Genomic DNA, 20,274 nt, shown 5'->3' on the forward strand with positions numbered 1-20,274 from the left:
CTGTGTGCATCACACTGAACATTACGTTCCATCAGATTAATCCACACTGTCAGTATTTATAAATTTATTATAAATATAGCAAAAGTCGCTCAGTCGTGTTCAACTCTTTGTTCAACTATACAGTCCATGGAATTCTCCAGGCCAGAATACTGGCATGGGTAGCCTTTCCTTTCTCCAGGGGATCGTCCCAACCCAGGGATCGAAACCAGGTCTCCTGCATTGCAGGCGGATTCTTTACCAGCTGAGCCACAAGGGAAGACCATGTGGTATCCACTCAAGGCAGCAGATATTAAGTTTCCAGCTATCTCATTGAAATCTCTGTTCTATTTTAGAGAGTTTAAAAAGTCAAATATAGCTGTGTTAGCTACAATTCCATTAGATGAGTCCATGTAAGAGATGACTTCCCTAACCTCCAAGTGACTAACTCTCCTCCCGTGGAATACAGAGACTTGCTTCTCAAGTGAAATAGGGTGGAAGTGGTGCTGAATGTCTTCCGAGCAGAGATCATGAAAAGGTGCTCCCTGGGAGAGCTGACCAGCTGTGATGTGGGGAGGACAGAGAGGCCTCCACAGGGAACTGAGCCCGCGCCCCTCAGCTCTCCCCAACACACACAGCAGCACCAACGTGTGTCAGCTGGGTGTGGCTGGAAGCAGATACCCCAGCCCAACTGAAATCCTGGCTGCAACCCTGGGAGGCCTGGAGCCAGAACTGCCCACCAGGCCCACTCCTCCATTCCTAACTCACAGGAAGTGTAAGATAAATATTTACTGATTTACTGACAGAAAGCGAAGACAAACTAAAGAGCCTCTTGATGAGGGTGAGAAAGCAGGGTGAAAAACTGGCTTAAAATCCAACATTCAAAAATGGAGACCATGGCATCCAGTCCCATCACTTCATGGCAAACAGATGGGGAAACAGTGGAAACAGCGACAGATTTTATTTTTATGCGCTCCAAAATCATTATGGATGGTGACTGCAGCCATGAAATTAAAAAACACTTGCTCCTTGAAAGGAGAGCTATGACAAACCTAGAGAGTATTAAAAACCAGAGACATCACCTTGTTGACAAAGGTCCATATAGCCAAAGCTACGGTTTTTCTAGTAGTCATGTACAGATGTGAGAGTTGGACCATAAAGAAGGGTGAGGGCTGAAGAACTGATGCTTTCAAACTGTGGTGTTGGAGAAGACCCTTGAGGGTCCCTTGGACTGCAAGGAGATCAAACCAGTCCATCCTAAAGGAGATCAATCCTGAGTGTTCATTGGAAGGACTGATGCTGAACATTTTGGCCACCTGATGTGAAGAGCCGACTCACTGGAAAAGACCCTGATGCTGGGCAAGATTGAGAGCAGGAGGAGAAGAGGGCAGCAAAGGATGAGATGGTTGGATGGCACCGCCAACTGAATAAATATGAATCTGAGCAAACTCGAGGAGATAGTAAAGGACAGAGAAGCCTGGCGTGCTGCAGTCCATGGGGTCGCAGAATCAGACATGACTTAGTGACTGAATAACAATCAGTGTTTTAAGTCACAAAGTTGCAGGGCATTTATTACACAGCAATAGATTACTACCACAGCAACAGAATGAAGAAAAACAAGGTAACAGAAAACTCTGTAGGGGTCCTTTAGTCTAGGAAAGGATTGAAGGGAATGTGAAGACCACCTAAGAACATCTTCCTTCCAGAACTGGAGCACTGAGAGCATAGCCAAGCCACAGGGCAAGTCCTTACCTGGGCTGTTAGTGGGACACGTTAACAATCAACTGTGAACCACAGACACACACAATATGATTCTCACAGCTGTTAAGTAAAACAAACCAAAGTAGAAAACCAGGCAAACGTGTTAGAAGTCATGGGCGTGAAGGGTTAAGTAGGGGCTGAAAGGAAGAAAGCAGCAGGCTTCTGGAGGGCCATCACTCAGTTTCTGATCTGGGTACTAATTACCCAGTTAGTGAAAACTCACTGGACTGAACAGGTAGACATGTGCACCTGGCTAAACGTATATTTCAATAAGACATTTTTAGAGATAAAGTACTATTTATTATTGCTATTAGGAATAATAACCCATAATTAGTGCTTTTCTTCAACTACAGGCCTCTCATAAAAAAAATCTGACCACCGTAAAACAATTAGGCAGTTTCACTATATGCATTAAAACAACTAAAAAAACATCCAGGGCTTCCCAGGCGGCTCAGTGGTAAAGAACCGCCTGCCAATGCAGGAGACACAGGTTCAATCCCTGGTCCAGGAAGATCCCACATGCTGCAGAGCAGCAAAGCCCACGCGCCCAGAGCGCGTGCTGTGCAAGGAGAGATGCTGCCGCAGTAAGGACTCAGTGCACCAGAAATAGAGAAAAGCCTGAGCAGCAACAAAGACCCAGCACAGCCAAAAATAATTAAAAAGAAAAAAAAAAACCCAGTTCATACTAACTCCAGAAGCAAAGAGAAGAACGCTTTCCAGGCAGACAATCCTAAAACCCCTCGGGGGAGGAAGTGCCGGTGTCCCCACCCCCACTCGTCACAGAGGAGGGCTGGCCGCTCCCACCCTCTCGGCACACGCTTTCCTCTGGCCACTCACTCTCTGCTCCTCTAAGTGGCAGTGGGACCTGAGGGCAATGCCCACCTCCTCCCTTCAGGGAGGCCGTGAGCCTCACCTGCAAGGCCACCCCAGGTAAGTGCAACTCAGAGGCAAAGGCTGGAGGCCCCGCTGCGGAGTGGAGGGGAGCAGAAGCCTCCTGAAGCTGCCTGCTGGACCACGAGGACCACAGTGCATACGAACGCTTGTCGTTGCTTTAGTTGCTAAGTCGAGTGTGACTCTTTGTGACCCCATGACTGCAGCCGACCAGGCTCCTCTGTCTATGGGATTTCCCAGGCCAGAATACTGGAGTGGGTTGCCATTCCCTTCTCCAGGAGATCTTTCCAACCAGGAATGGAACCCCCATCTCCTGCACTGGCAAGTGGATGCTTTACCACTGATCCACCAGGGAAGCCCAGCTTCTATACTGACCCTTAAAAAAAAAAAGATCTATGGAAGACGTTAAACCACATCTCCCTGTGTCATCCCACGTGGACCACACCCTGGCAGTATATGAACTCCAGTCTAACTAGAAAATTCATCGTGAAGGCTGCGAACATCCCACTAAAGCTGAGAGAATAAAAGCGAAGCGCCCCTGCGCCAGTAGCACCGCAGGCCGGCTGGAGTCTGACAGTGAGAAGGCCCTACGCTCGGTGCTTGATGCCCTGCCTGACCGCGGCGACCAGGTGCCAGTTAACAAGTACTGCTGCTACTGCCTTTGCCCAAGGGAACACACACACACACGTGCATACACACGGACCGCTAACTGTAAGCTCCCTACAGTACTCATGAAGGTTCCTCTGAGTTAACGGTTTTGTTTTATTCATATTTTCATCCCAGCAACTGCTGAAGACACTCTTTATTGAGTCGCATCCATTTCAGCCCCCAAATATTTAGAGCTGACGGATAGCACACCAAACACAAGAGCACAAAACTCAAGGAAACAAGCTCTCCACTTCACGCAGGTTAGACTGCAACGATCAAAAAACCAGAAAATCAGTATTGACAAGGATGTGGAGAAACTGGAACCCCTGTGTGCTGCTGGTAGGAATGTATAATAGTGCGGCTGCTTTAAAAAAAACAAAACGGCAGGCGGACTGCCCTGGCGGTTCAGTGGGTAAGACTCCTGCTCCCGGCACAGGGGGCCCAGGTTCAATCCTCATCCCAGATGCCACAACTAAGGGGTAACTAGACCCCATGCCACAGCTAAGAGCTCACACGCCGTGCCACTGCAGACTCTGCACAGCCAAATAAGCAAACGCTCAAGAAGAAGGAAAAAGCACCTACGGCCGGCCCCGCAGCTGAGCATGGAGAAACGCCTCAGAGAATGTCTATCCTACCGGCTTTCCGACGATGAGACCTCCAAGAAGTGAACGAGGAAAGAGAGGCAAGAGGGGAGAAAGGGCATCTCAGCGTTAGGCAGGCAAGGCGGCGGAGCAGGCTGCATGCCTGGGAGGCGGTTCTAGACGTCTGCCGGGCTCGGCGGCTTCTGACCTAGCAGGAGTGTTACTGTAAGAGGAGGAATGCAGGACAGGTGGTTCCTTGGAAAACGCAGCCTGGATGCTCTACATGAGAAGCTTTTTATAAATACTTGAGAACTGACAGCATACACATTAAATTCATGGGAATGGCTTCTCAGCTATGGCGAACCACCAGCAGCACATCATCAGGGACATTATTAATATCAAACTTTGTTTGCAGTCTGCGCACTGAAAACCGTTCAGAAACTGTGGCTTTTCTGTTGCTCATCTAAGCTGGTCTCACATCTCTGAGCTTCAAAAAGCATAAAAGAGACATCTTCACGAGAAGTTAAATTGCCAGTTGAGGAAAGCTAGGAATCTGAATCCAGATGCGCTTCAGGTCTCGTGTCTCTACAGCTGATACATACTCCTGCTGGCCCTGCCTTGCCAAAAGGTGGCACCCATGCCAGCAAGTTCCAGGGAGGGCAGGAGGAGCGCGCCAGCAGAGGTAACCAGTGCAGGTGTGTGGAGGAGATGCGCCTGAGAGGAAGGCGGACTTGAGCAGGGCCCAGGGCTTCTCGGGGAGACACGGCCGGGGTCTCACCAGGACGGTCCTCGGGCGCAGCCGTTCAGCACTCCTGCCTGCACCACATACACACCGATGGTCAGTAACGCCCCCAACCCACCCAACAGCCAAATCAAAACAAAACCCACGTGCAATTTAAAATGCTGTTGGAGAAGCAGTAAAAACCACAGGCTCTGAATACCCTGACGTAAGCAGAAAGACAAGAGGAAAAGCACAGCGGGCAGAGAAAGCACGAGAGACAAGGGAGCACAAAATGTGATGAGGGACTGCCAGGAAAGGGCATCCTCTAATGACTTTCACCTGCAGAATCAAGTCTGAGCTCAGGAAACAACATCCTTCAGAGTCTGTCTCAACTCCAAGCTTTCTCCCAATGGCGCCCAACCGCCATGCCGCCTTCCTAGACAACGGCAGGCTTTCCTGAGCTGCTGTGCTGGTCTCACCCCTCTGTGTCTTTGCATGTGTAGTACCTCGACTTAGAATGCGCTCCTCAAAGCAAACTCCCAGCCAGCCATCAACACCCAGTTGAGCTTGTGAAGCCATACCAAGCCCCTCATCACTCGGGCCTTCTTTCCTCCCCAGAGCGCTGCACGCATGCGTTCTGCACAGCACTGGTACATTCTCTGTATTATGCCCAGCTCCACCCACTATCTGAACTAAGAGCTACTCCAGGGCTGGGATCATGTGAATCTTGGCGTATAACAGTGCTCAGAAGTTTCCTAGTGAACGACCTTGCAAGAAAGGTTTTTTGAAAGGTTAAAACATGACACAAGCAAAGAGCAGACAACAGATATTTCCTGTTACTGTCAACTTTGGTCGAGTATTACTTAGGAACAGACAGACAGGGATGCCCTATCACCTGCAAGCTGGGTGTCCATGGTCGCGCTCACTAACCTCTGCCTCAATTTTCACTTATTCACAGTGACCACCTCTGCACTGTGGTTGTGAGGACTTATCAGTGTATGCAAAACAAACCAACAAACCAACAAACCCAAAATGCAACACAGTGTCGGCTAAATGGGAGATCTACTAGTCTGCCTTCATCACAAAAACCACAAGACAGGGTCTACACCATCAGGAGTGTGAGCACAATGAGACTTTGACGGAACCACCTGGGGGTTTTTGTTTGTCAAGGTCTCACATTTTTATGACTAAGCCAAAGCACTAGCACAGAAAGACACAAAGAAAATCAGTTTCCAGTGAAACAAGTCCAGCTGTTCAGAATGACATGGTGATGAAGCGACCTTGACACAGCATAAACAGGCGTGCCACCTCATGTGCGAGGCTCCTTACAGACCCAGCTTGGTGGTTCTCCAGTGTCTTCTCTTGGAGTTGTACCTGATTTTACCATCAGTTTTCACTCAAATTCGTTGGGGAATGGGACAACTCTGCTTTTGTTTCTTGGCCTGGAATCACTTGATTCTGAAAGTCTTATGAGAAGACATAGCAAAGAGCAAACTCAACCACACACAGGATGGCGGGGAGGAGGAGTGAGCCCATCTATCGGGGAGCTGAAAGTCAACAAATCCAACAGTGTCTCTTCCAGCTGCACGGCATCCTCTACCATGTTCAAAGCAGTCCCCAGTGACCCCGGCCTCCGCGGGCTCCTCTGAGAGTGCACACTGCGGTCCTCTGGCCTCTGACCACGCTTCCTCTGTCCTTTTCTGAAACTCACCCTCTAAAGACACCTAAAGTCAGGCATTCCTTTGGCTCAGCTCTCATTTTGTTCTCATCTTGTCCACTCGCGAGGCTTCAATTCGTATCTCTATGGAGATGATTCCATGATCTCTCAGTCACATTCAGCAAGTGTTTCAAATTGAACTTACCCGAAACACTTATCTTACTTAGACGATTAAGCAAAGAGCTTCAATGCTCCTCTTTCACACCATGTTTTTCCTTTTTTCCTGATTCTTATACCTCTCACCACTCCTCAACTCCCTCTTCTGCTCATCTCTTAAAAGGACTCTTTTGTTACCTTGTTGGTATTTCTATCTCACTGCTTCTTAACCTTTCTGGGATAACGGAGCTTTTGAAAATCTAATGAATGTTCTGCGTTGTTTACTAAAAAGATAAAAATACAGAACACATGCATGCCACCTCACCCATGACCACCAACGAGAATCCGTCATCCACTCAAGACTGTCACTGACCCAAATCTTCACCCTCATATTCTCCTTCCCTCTTATTTTCAAGATGCCTTCTGGATACAGCTTATATGGCCTGCTGCATCACAAACTTAACAATTCCAAAGCAGAAATCACTGTTTCTCCTTAACAAACCTCTGCTGATGGCATTCCTTCTCTCGTAAGGGCACCGCCATCCTCCCAGGCTCCCACCTAGAAGACTTGACATTAACAACTAAATGCTGCATCGCCAAGTCTGCTCTCAGAAACCGCTCTCAAATCCAGCCCCACCTCTCTCAGCCTCTTGCCCTTCAAGACCTCGTAATCCTTTGCTTCATCCCACACCTGCCATGATCAGAAGTCCACCACTCTTCTGACAGGAGTCCCATTGCTGACTCCGTCTTTGTAAAGGCTCTCATCTGCATCTGCTGTAGTACTCGCCTGCTGTATTACTTTACCTCTAGAAGGTCACGACAGCCTCGTTGATCCCCACCCATGTTTCCCCCGTAATTTCCACCAGTGTTGACCTATCCCCTTCCAAGCTCCAAAACTGACCATGCGCCTGCCTCTTTTTAAAAACACTGATGCATCTTCAATGTGCAAATACACAACCAAACTCAGGCCTGCCTTTAGCGTCTTCTACAGTCTGCCACCTAAATCCTTCGCCAGGATTAGATTCCACAGCTTAGACTGTCAGTGTCAGCTATCATCTTCTTTTTTTTTAAGTACGGAACACTTGATGAATTTGCGTGTCATCCTTGAGCAGGAGCCATGCTAATCTCTGTATCATTCCAATTTTAGTGTATGTGCTGCTGAGGCAAGCACTCAGCTATTATCTTTCTATCAAAATCACACTCACTCTTAAAGGCCCAATTCAAACTCCACTCTTCATCTTTATACCTTCTACATGAGAATTAGGAAAAGGACTCTGCACAGAAAAGGCAAATTCCTAAGGAACTGATTCAGGAAATGAAAGGAAAAAAAAAACTTTCCCCTGAAAATCCTTAAATCTTTCTGGAAGCTGTTTTTTTTTTTTTAAATATTACTATTCAAATACTAACATTTCAATCAAGAAACCCTCCTTAAACCCAGCATTGTTAACCAACATTAAAGACTAACAATGTACAATGTAGATTAAATTATTAAGTAAATATCAACCTCAAAATAAAAAGGTATAATCTAGACCCAGGATTCTAATTCCAGTAGTATCTGTACTCTGATCTTAAGAAAGGAACATCACAGTAAGAAGACTTAATGCTTCACCTGATAAGAAACTGAGAAGGTCAAGTAAATCTACAGCAGCAATAGAAAGCCACCAGACCTAAATCAGCTTCAGATTAGTAAAAATTCTTATCAGATTAAAAAAACTTCCAACTGAAATGTCATAAAACTATTTTTAGTCGTTATTTTAAACGGCTGGAAGGTGTCTGAACCTCTCACAGAGGGACGTATTCAGCTGCATACTTCCCAACAAGTGAAACAGCAAAGAGATGTACCACAGAAGCAATGCTGCGGGCAGTATATTCTGCTATGTTCTAGGACCTTATTTCTTTTAAGCCTGACCTAATTCAAATTTTCTCTTCACTCCTAAGCCTTGTGAGTTCGTGTTAATTTCAGTTGGACATAGTGAAGCATTTTGCTTCCGAAAAGAATGAACATACTCAAGATTAATTGGAAGACTTTAATTGAAAATCTTTTTTGAAAAAATGTTAACTAATACTTAGCAAAAATTGCCCTCTATGGTATTTATAAAACTATGATCATTCAAATTTGAATACATTTTTGAAATAGAAATGTTTATAACAGTAGAACAAGCTAAAATCCTAAAATTAGTCATTACATTAAGGAAAGCAAGGGCTCAGACGGTAAAGAATCCACCTGCAATGCAGGAGACCCAGGTTCGATCCCTGGGCCGGGCAGATCCCCTGCAGAAGGGAATGGCAACCCACTCCACTGTTCTTGCCTGGAGAATTCCATGGACAGAGGAGCCTGGCGGGCTACAGCCCATGGACTCACAGAGAGTCGGACACGACTAAGCAACTCACACACACACAAGGTAAGCAGGGTGTAATGAAAAGAACTGTAGCAATTGAAATAGGATCTCAGTCTAGAATCTCAAGTCTGACTCTGGTTGCACGACTTTAGAATTGGCTTCACCGGGAAATGCTTTCTCATTTGAAGGGTATCATCACCTTTCCCTCCCTCCAGATGGCTGTTCAAATAAAATGAGATAATGGACCTGGCACAGTACCTACCACGAAGCGCTCAACAAATACTAGCTTCCTTCGTTCAACAAAAAAAGACACGCTCCCAAGAAGATTTAGGCGTGAGGGTGTCTACACTCGCACAAGTCTTCACCAGCACAAAACACGGCAGCTGGTTGGTTCTAAAGAAAAGCCAGACCCCCATTTCACGAACGTTTCTGAGGACACACTGGATGAGGACGAGAGCCTGCATGTGACTCTGGAGGACGCCATCAGAACAGGGCTGCACACACACACACGAAGACCACTAAAATGCCCAGGAATTGGGGTTCAAACGTCTGCAGCCTTTAAGGCTGGTAGGAGAGCTCACGCCGCGCGAAGAAAAAGCAAGTCAGACTGGGCCCAGCTCCGGACGACTACTCTGCTGAACCAGGAGAGCGACGCGGGCTCATCCTCCTGAGGCGCGCGCAGCGCGGCACTAAAACCCGTTTCGAGCCTGCAAAGAACCCACCACGAACGCCCGCTCGCAAGCCTGCGCACGAGAGCCCCCGGCGTCGCGGAGGGCACCTCACGAAGGCCGCAGGCGACGGGAGGAAAAGACCACGGGCTAAGGTCGGGGCTGTGCGCACCCGCCGCGGCGAGCGTCCGAAGGAATTCGCGGACGCGCTGCGCGCCGCCGGGCGGAGGGGGCGCCTCGGGGGCCCGGCCCCAGGCCCCCCCGCGCCCAGCGACGCCCAGGCCCGAGGCCTCCGCCCCGCGCCCGAGGCCCCCTCGGCGCGCAGACGGCAGCGCAGCCCGGGGGGCCGGGGCCGGCGTCCGGCCGCGGCGCGGGCGAGGCCGCGGCGGCTCCCCCGCCAGGCTCGGGCGGGCGCTGCGGGCTGCGGGCTGCGGGTCGCGGACACTCACCACACCATGCCGTAGGCGCCCTCGCCGATGTACGAGAGATTGGTGTAGCGCGGCCCCACGTCGAACACCTGCCCGCGGACCATCTCCGGGCCCGCGCCCGCCGCCGCCGCCGCCGCCATGTTGGCTGCCGGGCCGCCGCCGCCGCCGCGCTGCGCTCGACGCTCCGCGGCCGCCGCTCGGCCCACGCCGCGCCTCCCGGGGGACCGGGCCGCCGCAGCTGCCTCCGCTGGCCGGAAAGGAGCGGGGAGGCCGCCGCTCGGGAGAGCCGGGGAGGCACCCGCCGCTCGGACCGACTGCCTGACTGACTGACGGGCGGGCCGGCGGGCGGGCGGGCGGAGGGAGGGGCGCGCGCCTAGGAGGGCGTCGGGGCGGGCCCGGGCGGCGTGCGCGCGGATTGGCTCTCCGCGCGCTGGGGGCGGGGCATGCGACCGGCGGAAGAGGCGCGCTGGGGCGGGGCATGGCGGCCGGCGCGGCGGGGCGCGGCCACAGGCGCTCGAGGAGTTGGGGGCGGGGCGCTCCCCCACCAGCCAGGCGCTGGGGACCCGGGCGTTAGACCCGAAGGCCGCGCCGACCCGGGAAGACGGGCCCCGCCATATCCAGCCGTGCGCCCGGACCTGGCTTTCGCGCGTGCGCGGTCCACACGAACTTGAGGCCTCGACGCCCGGATAGAAACCGGAAGAGGGACCGAGACCGAGAAAGACATTTGCATCCTGAGACTGTGAAAACCCAGAGGTGGAGGCCGAGGGGAGAGTCCGGGACGGGCGGAGCCCGCTGGTCGGACAGAGGCTCATTCAACGGGTGTTCCTTACCGTGATGCTGCCGGTCCAGGCTCCCCAGAGTTACCTTCCAGCGGAGAGAGACGTGGATGCACAGCGTGGATGGACAGAAGAAGCGATGAGTCGCAAGGAAGACTGGGCGGCAGACGCCAGTGGTGATGGTCTTATGAAAAAATACGAAGCAGAGTAAGAGGTTCCGGCAACCTGCTGCTGCTGCTGCTGCTGCTGCTAAGTCGCTTCAGTCGTGTCCAACTCTGTGCGACCCCATAGACGGCAGCCCACCAGGCTCCCCCGTCCCTGGGATTCTCCAGGCAAGAACACTGAAGTGGGTTGCCATTTCCTTCTCCAATGCATGAAAGTGAAAAGTAAAGTGAAGTCGCTCGCAACCTAGACAGCATATTAAAAAGCAGAGACATCACTTTGTCAACAAAGGTCCGTCTAGTCAAAGCTACAGTTTTTCCAGTAGTCTTGTATGGATATGAGAGTTGGACTAAAAAGAAAGCTGAGCGCAGAAGAATTGATGTTTTTGAACTGTGCTGTTGGAGAAGACTCTTGAGAGTCCCTTGGACTGCAAGGAGATCCAACCAGTGTTCTTTGGAAGGACTGATGCTGAAGCTGAAACTCCAGTACTTTGGCCACATGATGCGAAGAACTGAGTCATTTGAAAAATCCCTGATGCTGGGAACGATTGAGGGCAGGAGGAGAAGGGGATGACGGAGGATGAGATGGTTGGATGGCCTCACGGACTCAATGGACATGAGTTTGAGTAGACTGCGGGAGTTGGTGATGGACAGGGAGGCCTGGCGTGCTGCAATTCATGAGGTCGCAAAGAGTCGGACACGACTGAGTAACTGAACTGAAAGAGGTTAGGAGTAGGGCGTTGAAACACTGAGAATGACATTAAGATTCAGAGACTTGAGATGGGTAGACATGGAAAGAACCTCAGACATAGGACATGCTGAAATAAAAATGCAAAGGTAGAATCACTGAAAACCAGAGCAGCAAGATCTAGAGAGGAGACAAACACACTGAGGCTCAGAAATAGTCACAGACACCACAGGTTTAAAAATAAGAGTCGGGCTCTTGAAGCAAGTGAATGCTGAGAATAGCTAAGACGAAGAGAGAAAACCCATCTCCCTGCTACTTCTGGACCTCCACCCGTGCCCTCTTTGGAGGGGAGTCAGAGTGGGAGACCCTGCATCCTGATTGTCCAGCACTGTGGTCTTGAAAGCCTGGACTTCCAGGCATCAACAAAGATCAACTAGACAATCTCCAAGCAAAAAAATAAATGAACCCTCTAGGGAAAAAATGTGTGGCACATGAGAAAAGAGAGTGCTGGAGCCAAAAATCACTCCTTTGCAATAAATATATTTAGCCCATGAAGCAGAACCCAGTTTTAGAAAGCACCTAATTCTTATTCTCGATTAAAAAGAGGACATTGGTTTTAAAGAACAGGCCGAGATAAATGGAGAGTATCCTGAAATTAAAATCACGATAGCAAAAAGCAGTGGTCAGAGCAGTAAAAAGCAGATGGAATGACGCAGAAGGGCCGATCAGCAACACAAAAGACAACTATGAGGAAAAGTAAGTGATGAAGCTCCTGGAGAAGAAAACACACAGGAGAACGCCACGGAGAGTCGAGGACTAGGCACCCCTGAAGAAGACAGCAAATCCATTAGACGTGATAAATTATACCAAAAGAAATTTTGCCTTCGGTTTAAAAAGATCTGGGATGGAGGTGGGGAATTGAGTGAGTTCTCTGAATCCAGAAAAATAAGCAGAAACCAACTTCAAGAAATAATCTGGAGGGGCTTCCCTGGTGGCTCAGTAGTTAAAAAAAAAAAAAAACAATGCCCAATGCAGAAGACACTCCTTCTGTCCCAGGTCCGGGAAGATCCCACACGCTGTGGAGCAACTGAGCCTACACGCGGCAACTGCTGAAGCCCGTAGAGCCTGCTCCGAAACAAGAGAAGCTGCTGCAATGAGAAGCCTGCACGCGGCAAGGAAGAGTAACTCTCACTCTCAGCACCTAGAGAAAAACCCACACAGCAGGAAGACCCAGCACAACCACAAATTAATTAATTAATTAAAAAAATAATAATCTGGGAAAGTCCTGAAATTTCAGGGATAGAAAAACACAGTATTTGATCATTAAAAAAAAAAAAAAAGGACTATTTGGAAAAACTGAAAGCTGGGCCTTCCCTAGCGGTCCAGTGGTTAAGAATCCACCGTCTAATGCAGGGGACACAGGTTTGATCCCTGGCTGGGAAACTAAGATCCTATATGTTTCAAAGCTCAGCCGAAAAATAAAAAGCTGAAAGCTGGTTTTCTGCAGATGCCTCCTCTGTAATAATAAAATGCCAAAGGAAAATGGGAACAAGTTGGCAGCAGTCTGAGAGGGTGGGTTATCCATGTGACACCCTACAGGTGCTTCAGCTCCATGCTTTCCAAACTGCCGATGGTTACCTGCAGGAGCCCTGCACTCAGATGGCAAGAAAGAGCTTGAACCTTTGCTTTTCTGCTTACTACCTGTATGACTTTGGCCTCAGTTTCCCCACTCTTAAAACAGAGATCACAACAGCACTTACCTCCCTATTGTACAGAATAAGACAACAGATGTAAAGCTCCTGGCTCCTAGTACGTACTCAGTAAATGTTATCTCCAATTACTATCGACCCCACCCAGACCTGTTCCTCATCTCAGGCTTCTGGATCCTATCACCACCCAGATCCTCCAGCTGAGGTCTGGGGATGATCCTGACAATTCATTTTACCTTACTCCCAACCCCTCCTGGCATCTGACCCATCGCAAACTCCTATACGTTCTATTTTTTCAGTATTTTGGAAGTCACTGCTACTCAAAGTGTGGCCTCCAGACCAGCAACAGCAGCATCAGGTGGGGGTCTATTCAGAACACAACATCCTGGGCCCCACCCCAGACCTGCTGACTCGGGATCTGCGTTTTCACAAGGTCCCTGGTGGTTTCATATGCATCTGAAACTTCTGGAAAGCACTGTTTTCTTTGTAGTTGAGATATAAGTGACATATCACAGCACCTGCCCTCCGCCCCGCTTTTGCCTGCTCCCCATGCTCCAGACAGACCAGACAGCTCTCAGCTCTTTTCTGCCCTCCAACCTTGCCACGTACCTCTCTCTCTGCGGGTAACGTGTCGTCTCTTCACTCTTCTAGCATCTGTGGGCGTTTTAAAGTCACTGACTCTCCGGAGAACTTCTCTTGCCTGGTTCTGTGGTCGCTAAGCAACGCTGTGATAAGAGTCTGGCTTCCCTTGTGGTCTTCGACAGGGAAAGCGCACTGACCAGGAGACAGCCCTGCTCAGGTCCTTTGGCAATTGCTGTTCCCTCCAAGATGGGGTTTAGATACACACCAGCCTCTGCTGAGTCAGGCTGGCATGAGCCAGGCCCGGCAGGAAGAATCATCTAGCTAGACTGACAACAACAAATTTCCAGAAGCACGGAGCTGAGACCCTGAACATGGCTCTGTAGCACCAGGAGACCACGGAAGCCGCTATCCAAGCCCAAGTGAGAGTTGCTCAGTCACGTCCGACTCTTTGTGACCCCATGGACTATACATACAGTCCATGGACTTCTCCAGGCCAGAATGCTTGAGTGGATAGCTGTTCCCTTCTTCTGGAGATCTTCCCCACCCAGGGATCAAACCCAGGTCTCCCACATTGCAGGCGGATTCTTTACCAGCTGAGCCACCAGGGAAGCCCAAGACCTAAGACCCTGCTTAGACGGCTAGCTGGCCACCTTGACGTCTTCCTGAGTGTCCCTCTAGAGTGGTGACAGTGTGCAGATCTGTGGAATCTTAGAAGACCCGTGGCCATCTGTTGTTTTCTGCCTGCCCAACGTTGACCCCTTCTCCTTCTGGTAGCAACAATCCAGTTTTCTTTTTGCGGGGGTGAACTCTCCCTTCTGCACACTTAGAGCATTTGGCCCCACCACCCCCTCCAAGTCAGGAATAAGCCTGTGACCCAGGGCTCCCCAATCAGAGTCACAGATGTTGGTTCAAAAGATGAACAGGAGACCCGACAGGAAACACCCTGGCCTGAGTGTCCAGGCCAATGACACTCAGCCCAGACTTCTGCAGAAACAACTGAGAAAGGGGTGCTTCCCTCCTGCCAAGGTTGGCAGAGCAGGAGCTGTGGGAGTGGGGCCAAACACGCCACAGCGTGAGAACTGCCCTCTAGGGTAAAGCTGAGACGGGGAAGCAGGGCCCAGGGACGGAGACGACTCCCTGATGACACAGTCTGACGATTCAGCCGAGGCTGGACTTCACAAGTGCGTGAGACAATATGTATTCTCTTTTTTAACTGAAGTCAGTTTGAGGTACGGTTTTGTCACTTGAAACTAACCCTTTTCTGCAAAAATTGCTCAGAATCATACAATAAATCACTGGGACATGAATCAGAAACTCATGAATGATGAAATGAGAGAAAAGAACTGGCAGTGAGCCTTGAAACCAGCTAAAGATGGAGAGATAACTGAATAAAAACACCGCTCAGTAGAGACTGAGGCTGATGAGCTGAAGCAATTGTTGTTGCTATGGTAACAAACAAACTGCAAAAGGGAAAAATTGAGAAAGAGGATTTTTTTTTAAACCGGGGTTTTAACCTCAGATTAACGCAATGAAAACCAGAGAGGAAGAAAGAGGGTAGGAAAAGCAAGGTACTAAGCCTTTGTTTTACAGAAAATGAAGAAAAGAGTTATTGTAAAAAATTGTATAATTTCTTTTTTTCCAGTGTAAAAAGTTTTATGTCTACCTCATACATTATTTTGTCGTTTTTGTTGTTGTTCAGTCACTGAGTCCTGACTCCTCTGTCCTCTACTATCTCCCAGAGTTTGCTCAAGCTCCTGTTTATTGAGTCAGCGATGTTATCTAACCATCTCATCTTCTGCCACCCCCTTCTCCTTTTGCCCTCAATCTTCCCCAGCATCAGGGTCTTTTTCAATGAGATAGCTCTTCGTATCACGTTACAAGAGATAAAGGGAAGAAGGTAATTCATACAACAAAAATCGAGACCTGTGACCAGAAGTGTACTAGACACTTTCCTCACATTGTAATCAGAAAAGAAATGGCAAGGAATCATTAAAAAAAGAGTCAAAATACTAGAAAATTAGATGACAGAAAGTTAAGGTAGGTCTAACAAATAAGGGAAATGTAAATAAATAAGAAACTCCTAAATAGCTAAAATCCCTGGATAAAAATATGAAAATCTCAGCTCCAAGGACAAACTCTGAGTATTCACCGTTGTTAGCAAAGACTTGCCAAAAGAGAAGACAGATATTGTATATTGACGCATGCATTTGGAATCTAGAAAGACTGCTAAACCTGTTTGCAGGGCAGCGATGGCAACCCGGAACAGACTGCGGACACAGTGGGAGAAGCGGGGGACGAACAGAGGCAGAGGCGAGAGCCTGGAAACATTAGTTACCATGTGCAAACCAGGCAGCAAATGGGGATCGGCCGTGGGGCACAGAGGCGCAGCTCAGTGCTCTGTGACGCCCTGGATGGGCGGGCTGGGGAGGGACGGGGGCGGCTCATGTGGGAGGGACATATGTCTACCTGCGGCTGATTCACGCTGAGGTATGGCAGAAACCAACGCAATATTGTAAAGCGATTATCCCCCAATAAAAGAAAAGACGTGCCAAAAAATACACACAGAATAAAAAGTCATTGCGAAACCAAATTCACCATACTACACAGCAGCGCAAAACAGGAGACAAATAATCTTTGGAAATACAACTAACAGAAACACAGCTACAGTAAAATATATCACAGAGAAATACATAAACACAGCTAGAGTAAAGTACGTCACACAGACTGTGATATGAAACAAGGATAAAGGTAAGGGAAACAGCACCATAACAAGGCATAAAAGTGTATGCCGAGGCCTACACCTATGTGAAATAGAAAAGATATTTTGCCACAAAAAGATCTTCTGTTTGTTTGATTGATGACTTTTGGGCCATGAGGCATGTGGGATCCCAGTTCCCAGATCAGGGCCCTCACTGGCAGCCCCTGCAGAAGAAGCCCAGAGTCTCAACCCCTGAACCACGAGGGAAGTCCTGACGGGCAAGATTTATGTTACATGTATTTTACCACCAAAAACTCAATTGGCTACATTTCCAACAGCTGATTTCTGGAGTCTCCCTAGTTCCATCCATCCATGTGTTCACCCTTGTGGCAGTATCAGGGTATTAATTCAAAATTTGTTTTTCGGCCGTGCCAATCAGGGGATCAGACTCGCTCCCCCTGCAGTGGAAGCTTGGAGTGTCAACCCCTGGACCACTGAGGGAGTCCCCCAGACTGGAGTGGGTTGCCATTGCCTTCTCCAATGCATGAAAGTGAAAAGTGAAAGTGAAGTCGCTCAGTCGTGTCTGACTCTCAGAGACCCCATGGACTGCAGCCTACCAGGCTCCTCCATCCATGGGATTTTCCAGGCAAGAGTACTGGAGTGGGGTGCCATTGCCTTCTCCGGACTGTCTTAATTACTGAAGCTATAAAGGAAGTCTTAAAATCAGATACTGGGACTCCTCTAACTTTATTCACGTTTTTCTAAACTGTTTGAAATACTACATTTATTTTGACTCCCAATATCAATTTTGGTCATGGCTTTTCTTCCAAGGAGCAAGGGTCTTTTAATTTCATGGCTGCAGTCACCATCTGCAGTGATTCTGGAGCTATGACCAACCTAGGCAGCATCTTAAAAAGCAGAGACATTGCTTTGCCAACAAAGGTCCATCTAGCCAAAGCTATATGGTTTTTCCAGTGGTCATGTATGGATGTGAGTTGGACTATAAAGAAAGCTGAGCGCCAAAGAATTAATGCTTTTGATCTGTGGTGTTGGAGAAGACTCTTGGAGTCCCTTGGACTGCAAGGAGATCCAACCAGTCCATCCTAAAGGAAATAAGTCCTGAGTGTTCACTGGAAGGACTGGTGCTGAAGCTGAAACTCCAATACTTTGACCAACTGATGCGAAGAACTGACTGATTGGAAAAGAGCCTGATGCTGGGAAAGATTGAGGGTGGGAGGAGAGGGGACGACAGAGGATGAGATGGCTGGATGGCATCAGCACCTCAATGGACACGAGTTTGAGTAAGCTCTGGGAATTGGTGATGGATAGGGGGGTCTGGCATGATGCAGTCCATGGGGTCGCAAAGAGTGGGACACGACTGAGCGACTGAACTGAACTGGTCAATTTCAGACTGTGGCGCTGGAGAAGACTCTTGAGGGTCCCTCGACTGCAAGGAGATCAAACCAGTCCATCCTAAAGGAAATCAGTCCTGAATATTCATTGGAGTGCTGAAGCTTCCAAATGATTTCTTTCTATTTTTATTTTTTTTTTTTAGCCTTGCCATGTAGCCTGATCCCTGAGCAGAAGGGGTTATGATCAGACGGCAGAACTTCCAAATAGGAGGGGAGTGACCGCCCACATGGTCATTTAGGGCCAAGAACAGGAGTCCAACTCTTTTTCCTTCAGAAAAAGTCACTCAGTGGTCCATATACACATCATCTGCTCATTCTCTCTGGTAACCAAGGAAACGCAAATGAAAACTACAGGTGCCAAATGCAGGAGACCTAAGAGATTCGAGTTCAGTCCCTGGGTTGGGAAGGTCCCCTGGAGGAGGGCACGGCAACCCACTACAGCATTCTTGCCTGGAGGATCCCATGCACAGAGGAACCTGGTGGGCTACACGTAGTCCATGGGGGTTGCTAAGAGTCGGACACGACTGCAGTGACTTAGCACACACGCAACCAAGGAAATGCAACAAAACCACGAAGAGACGCTGTTACACACGTCATGCTGTGCTGTGCTCAGCCGTGTCCCACTCTCTGTGGCCCCATGGACTGTAGCCCGCCACGTTCCCCTGTCCATGGGATTTCCCAGGCAAGAAGACTGGGGTGGGTAGCCATCGCCTACACCAGGGGTTTCTACTCATTACACTGATGGGATTAGAGTCTGATGGAACCAAGTGCAGGTGAGGACGGGGGACGTGGACACGCCCTGTGTGCCAGGCGCCGCCGCACGGCACAGGCCCTTTGCATAGCCCTTGGTGGGGGTGAAGATGCGTCCTGCACACAAGTGGTCGCCCAGCCCAGCCCCAGTACAGGGCTCTGCAACTGCTGTGTTGAAACTCCTAATGATTTATCCCAGGGCCCCATGTTTTGCTCTGTATCAGGTCCTGCAAATTCTGTGGCCAGTCCCAGCTGGAGGTTCCACTCCTCGGTACGTGGGCACCAGGACCCTGACCGAGGATGTTCATAGCAGCTCTGTTTCTGCAAGAAGCCAGAGCCCCCCCTGCACGGATGAATCCCAGAAGGAGGCCGTGAATAACAAGGACACGGAGCAGAAGAATGCAGCCAGCAGGGGCCCCGTCAGAATGACAAGCAGGATGAACTGACGGTGTCAGGAGACGCACAGGCGGGCAAGTCCACACAGAAATCCTTTACAGCGCGAGGCAGAGGCTGGGCAGGGTGCTCCCAGGCTGGCTAATGGGCCCACAGTTACGATCAATTATGTCTGATCCATGACTTTGCTACTCCGTGCGTTTATGTCAAACGCTTGATGGAAGAACCGGCCCAGGCTGGAAGAGGGGGCTGCGACAGGCGGCCAGCCTCGGCAGGGACACACAGGCTGGACTCGAGAGGCAGCTGCCTAGAACCAGCTTCACACGTGAGGCCCCGGCACACAGAAGACCGAACTACACCATGGACCTCGAGAGGACCAGACCGCGGCCCGTTTCTGTAAGATGTGTCCACGCAGTTCCGACTCTAAATCTGTAACTGGTACATGTAATCTGTTTCACTTCGGCAACTTTCTGTTGCTCGCCTTTCTGGGCAAAAAGGTGACTTTCATTTCCAGAGGTGTTTTTTTTTTTTTTTTTTGGTTTCATTTCTAAACATCTACCTTGGTTGTTCTGTCGCACACCCAAACCCAAAGTCTTGTTTCCTCTCTTCTCTTTTCCAAGTTCTGTCCTGCCCGTCATTCTACTTTCATAATTTAGGAGGGGAGGGGGATGGGGAGGGGTGTGCGAGGGGAGGAGGGGAGAGGGAGGAGGGGAAGGAGGCAGGTGCTCCAGTCGAGCTGTGAGGAGTGGTGGGGAAGTGGTCAGGAGCGGCCTCCTGGGCCCCGGCCTGGCACCTGGCGGGACCCCCACCAGGGCTGGGTTGGCCCCCAGGAGTCTGCATGCACCCCTTGGCCCTGGGCACCGATATCCAGGCCTGAGTGCCCCAGAAGCAGAGCTGGGATGAAGCGCAGCTTCATGGGTGGGGCTGGCTGAAGGTCTGTCCTGACTGGTCCAGAACCAGGGCAGGCAGCTGGGGCTCCCGAACCCTCTGAAGGGAGCTGGGGCGCCGGCTATCACCGGCTTTCCCCACTGGCTTCCTGCCCGTCTCCCCGGCTCTGGAGGTTGTCAGCAGCTCCCCCAGGCTGGAACCCTGACCTGGTGGGTACAAGACCCAGTGTCTGCTCCCCGCCGGCTCCCAGCTCTTTGAGTGTGTGTGTGTCTCTGCGTGCGTGTGTGCACGCGTCCCCCATCTGCCCGCAGCCCAGCTTCAGACACGTGAGGCCGCTCATGAGGGAACCGTCAAGACAGCCTATGCTTAAGGAGGAGGCTGCCAGCACTTT

General features: G+C 50.0%; 1 protein-coding gene, 1 non-coding gene and 1 pseudogene across 3 annotated transcripts in view; all 3 read right to left on the minus strand.

Moving 5' to 3' along the window:
- MAPK1 (mitogen-activated protein kinase 1) overlaps positions 1–10,144 on the minus strand; it is a 56,372-nt gene extending 46,228 nt beyond the window's left edge. Inside the window, exon 1 of one of the 2 annotated variants that reach the window (XM_025267233.2) lies at positions 9,848–10,144. In XM_025267233.2, coding sequence (XP_025123018.1) covers positions 9,848–9,966 — 119 coding nt within the window. In that variant the 5' untranslated portion in view covers positions 9,967–10,144. Of the gene's footprint in view, positions 1–6,289; positions 6,352–9,847 lie in introns of those variants that run through there. The other variant, XM_044930612.1, reaches the window with a different exon arrangement.
- Positions 2,903–6,283, minus strand: LOC123330033 (annotated as a pseudogene).
- Positions 7,459–7,562, minus strand: LOC112580044. The gene has a single exon (XR_003104400.2). It is a non-coding gene; the product is annotated as a U6 spliceosomal RNA (small nuclear RNA).
- Positions 10,145–20,274: the final 10,130 nt, after the last annotated feature.

The sequence above is a fragment of the Bubalus bubalis genome, chromosome 17 (genome assembly GCF_019923935.1).
Source record: "Bubalus bubalis isolate 160015118507 breed Murrah chromosome 17, NDDB_SH_1, whole genome shotgun sequence".
In the NCBI taxonomy this organism is placed as follows: Eukaryota; Metazoa; Chordata; class Mammalia; order Artiodactyla; family Bovidae; genus Bubalus; species Bubalus bubalis.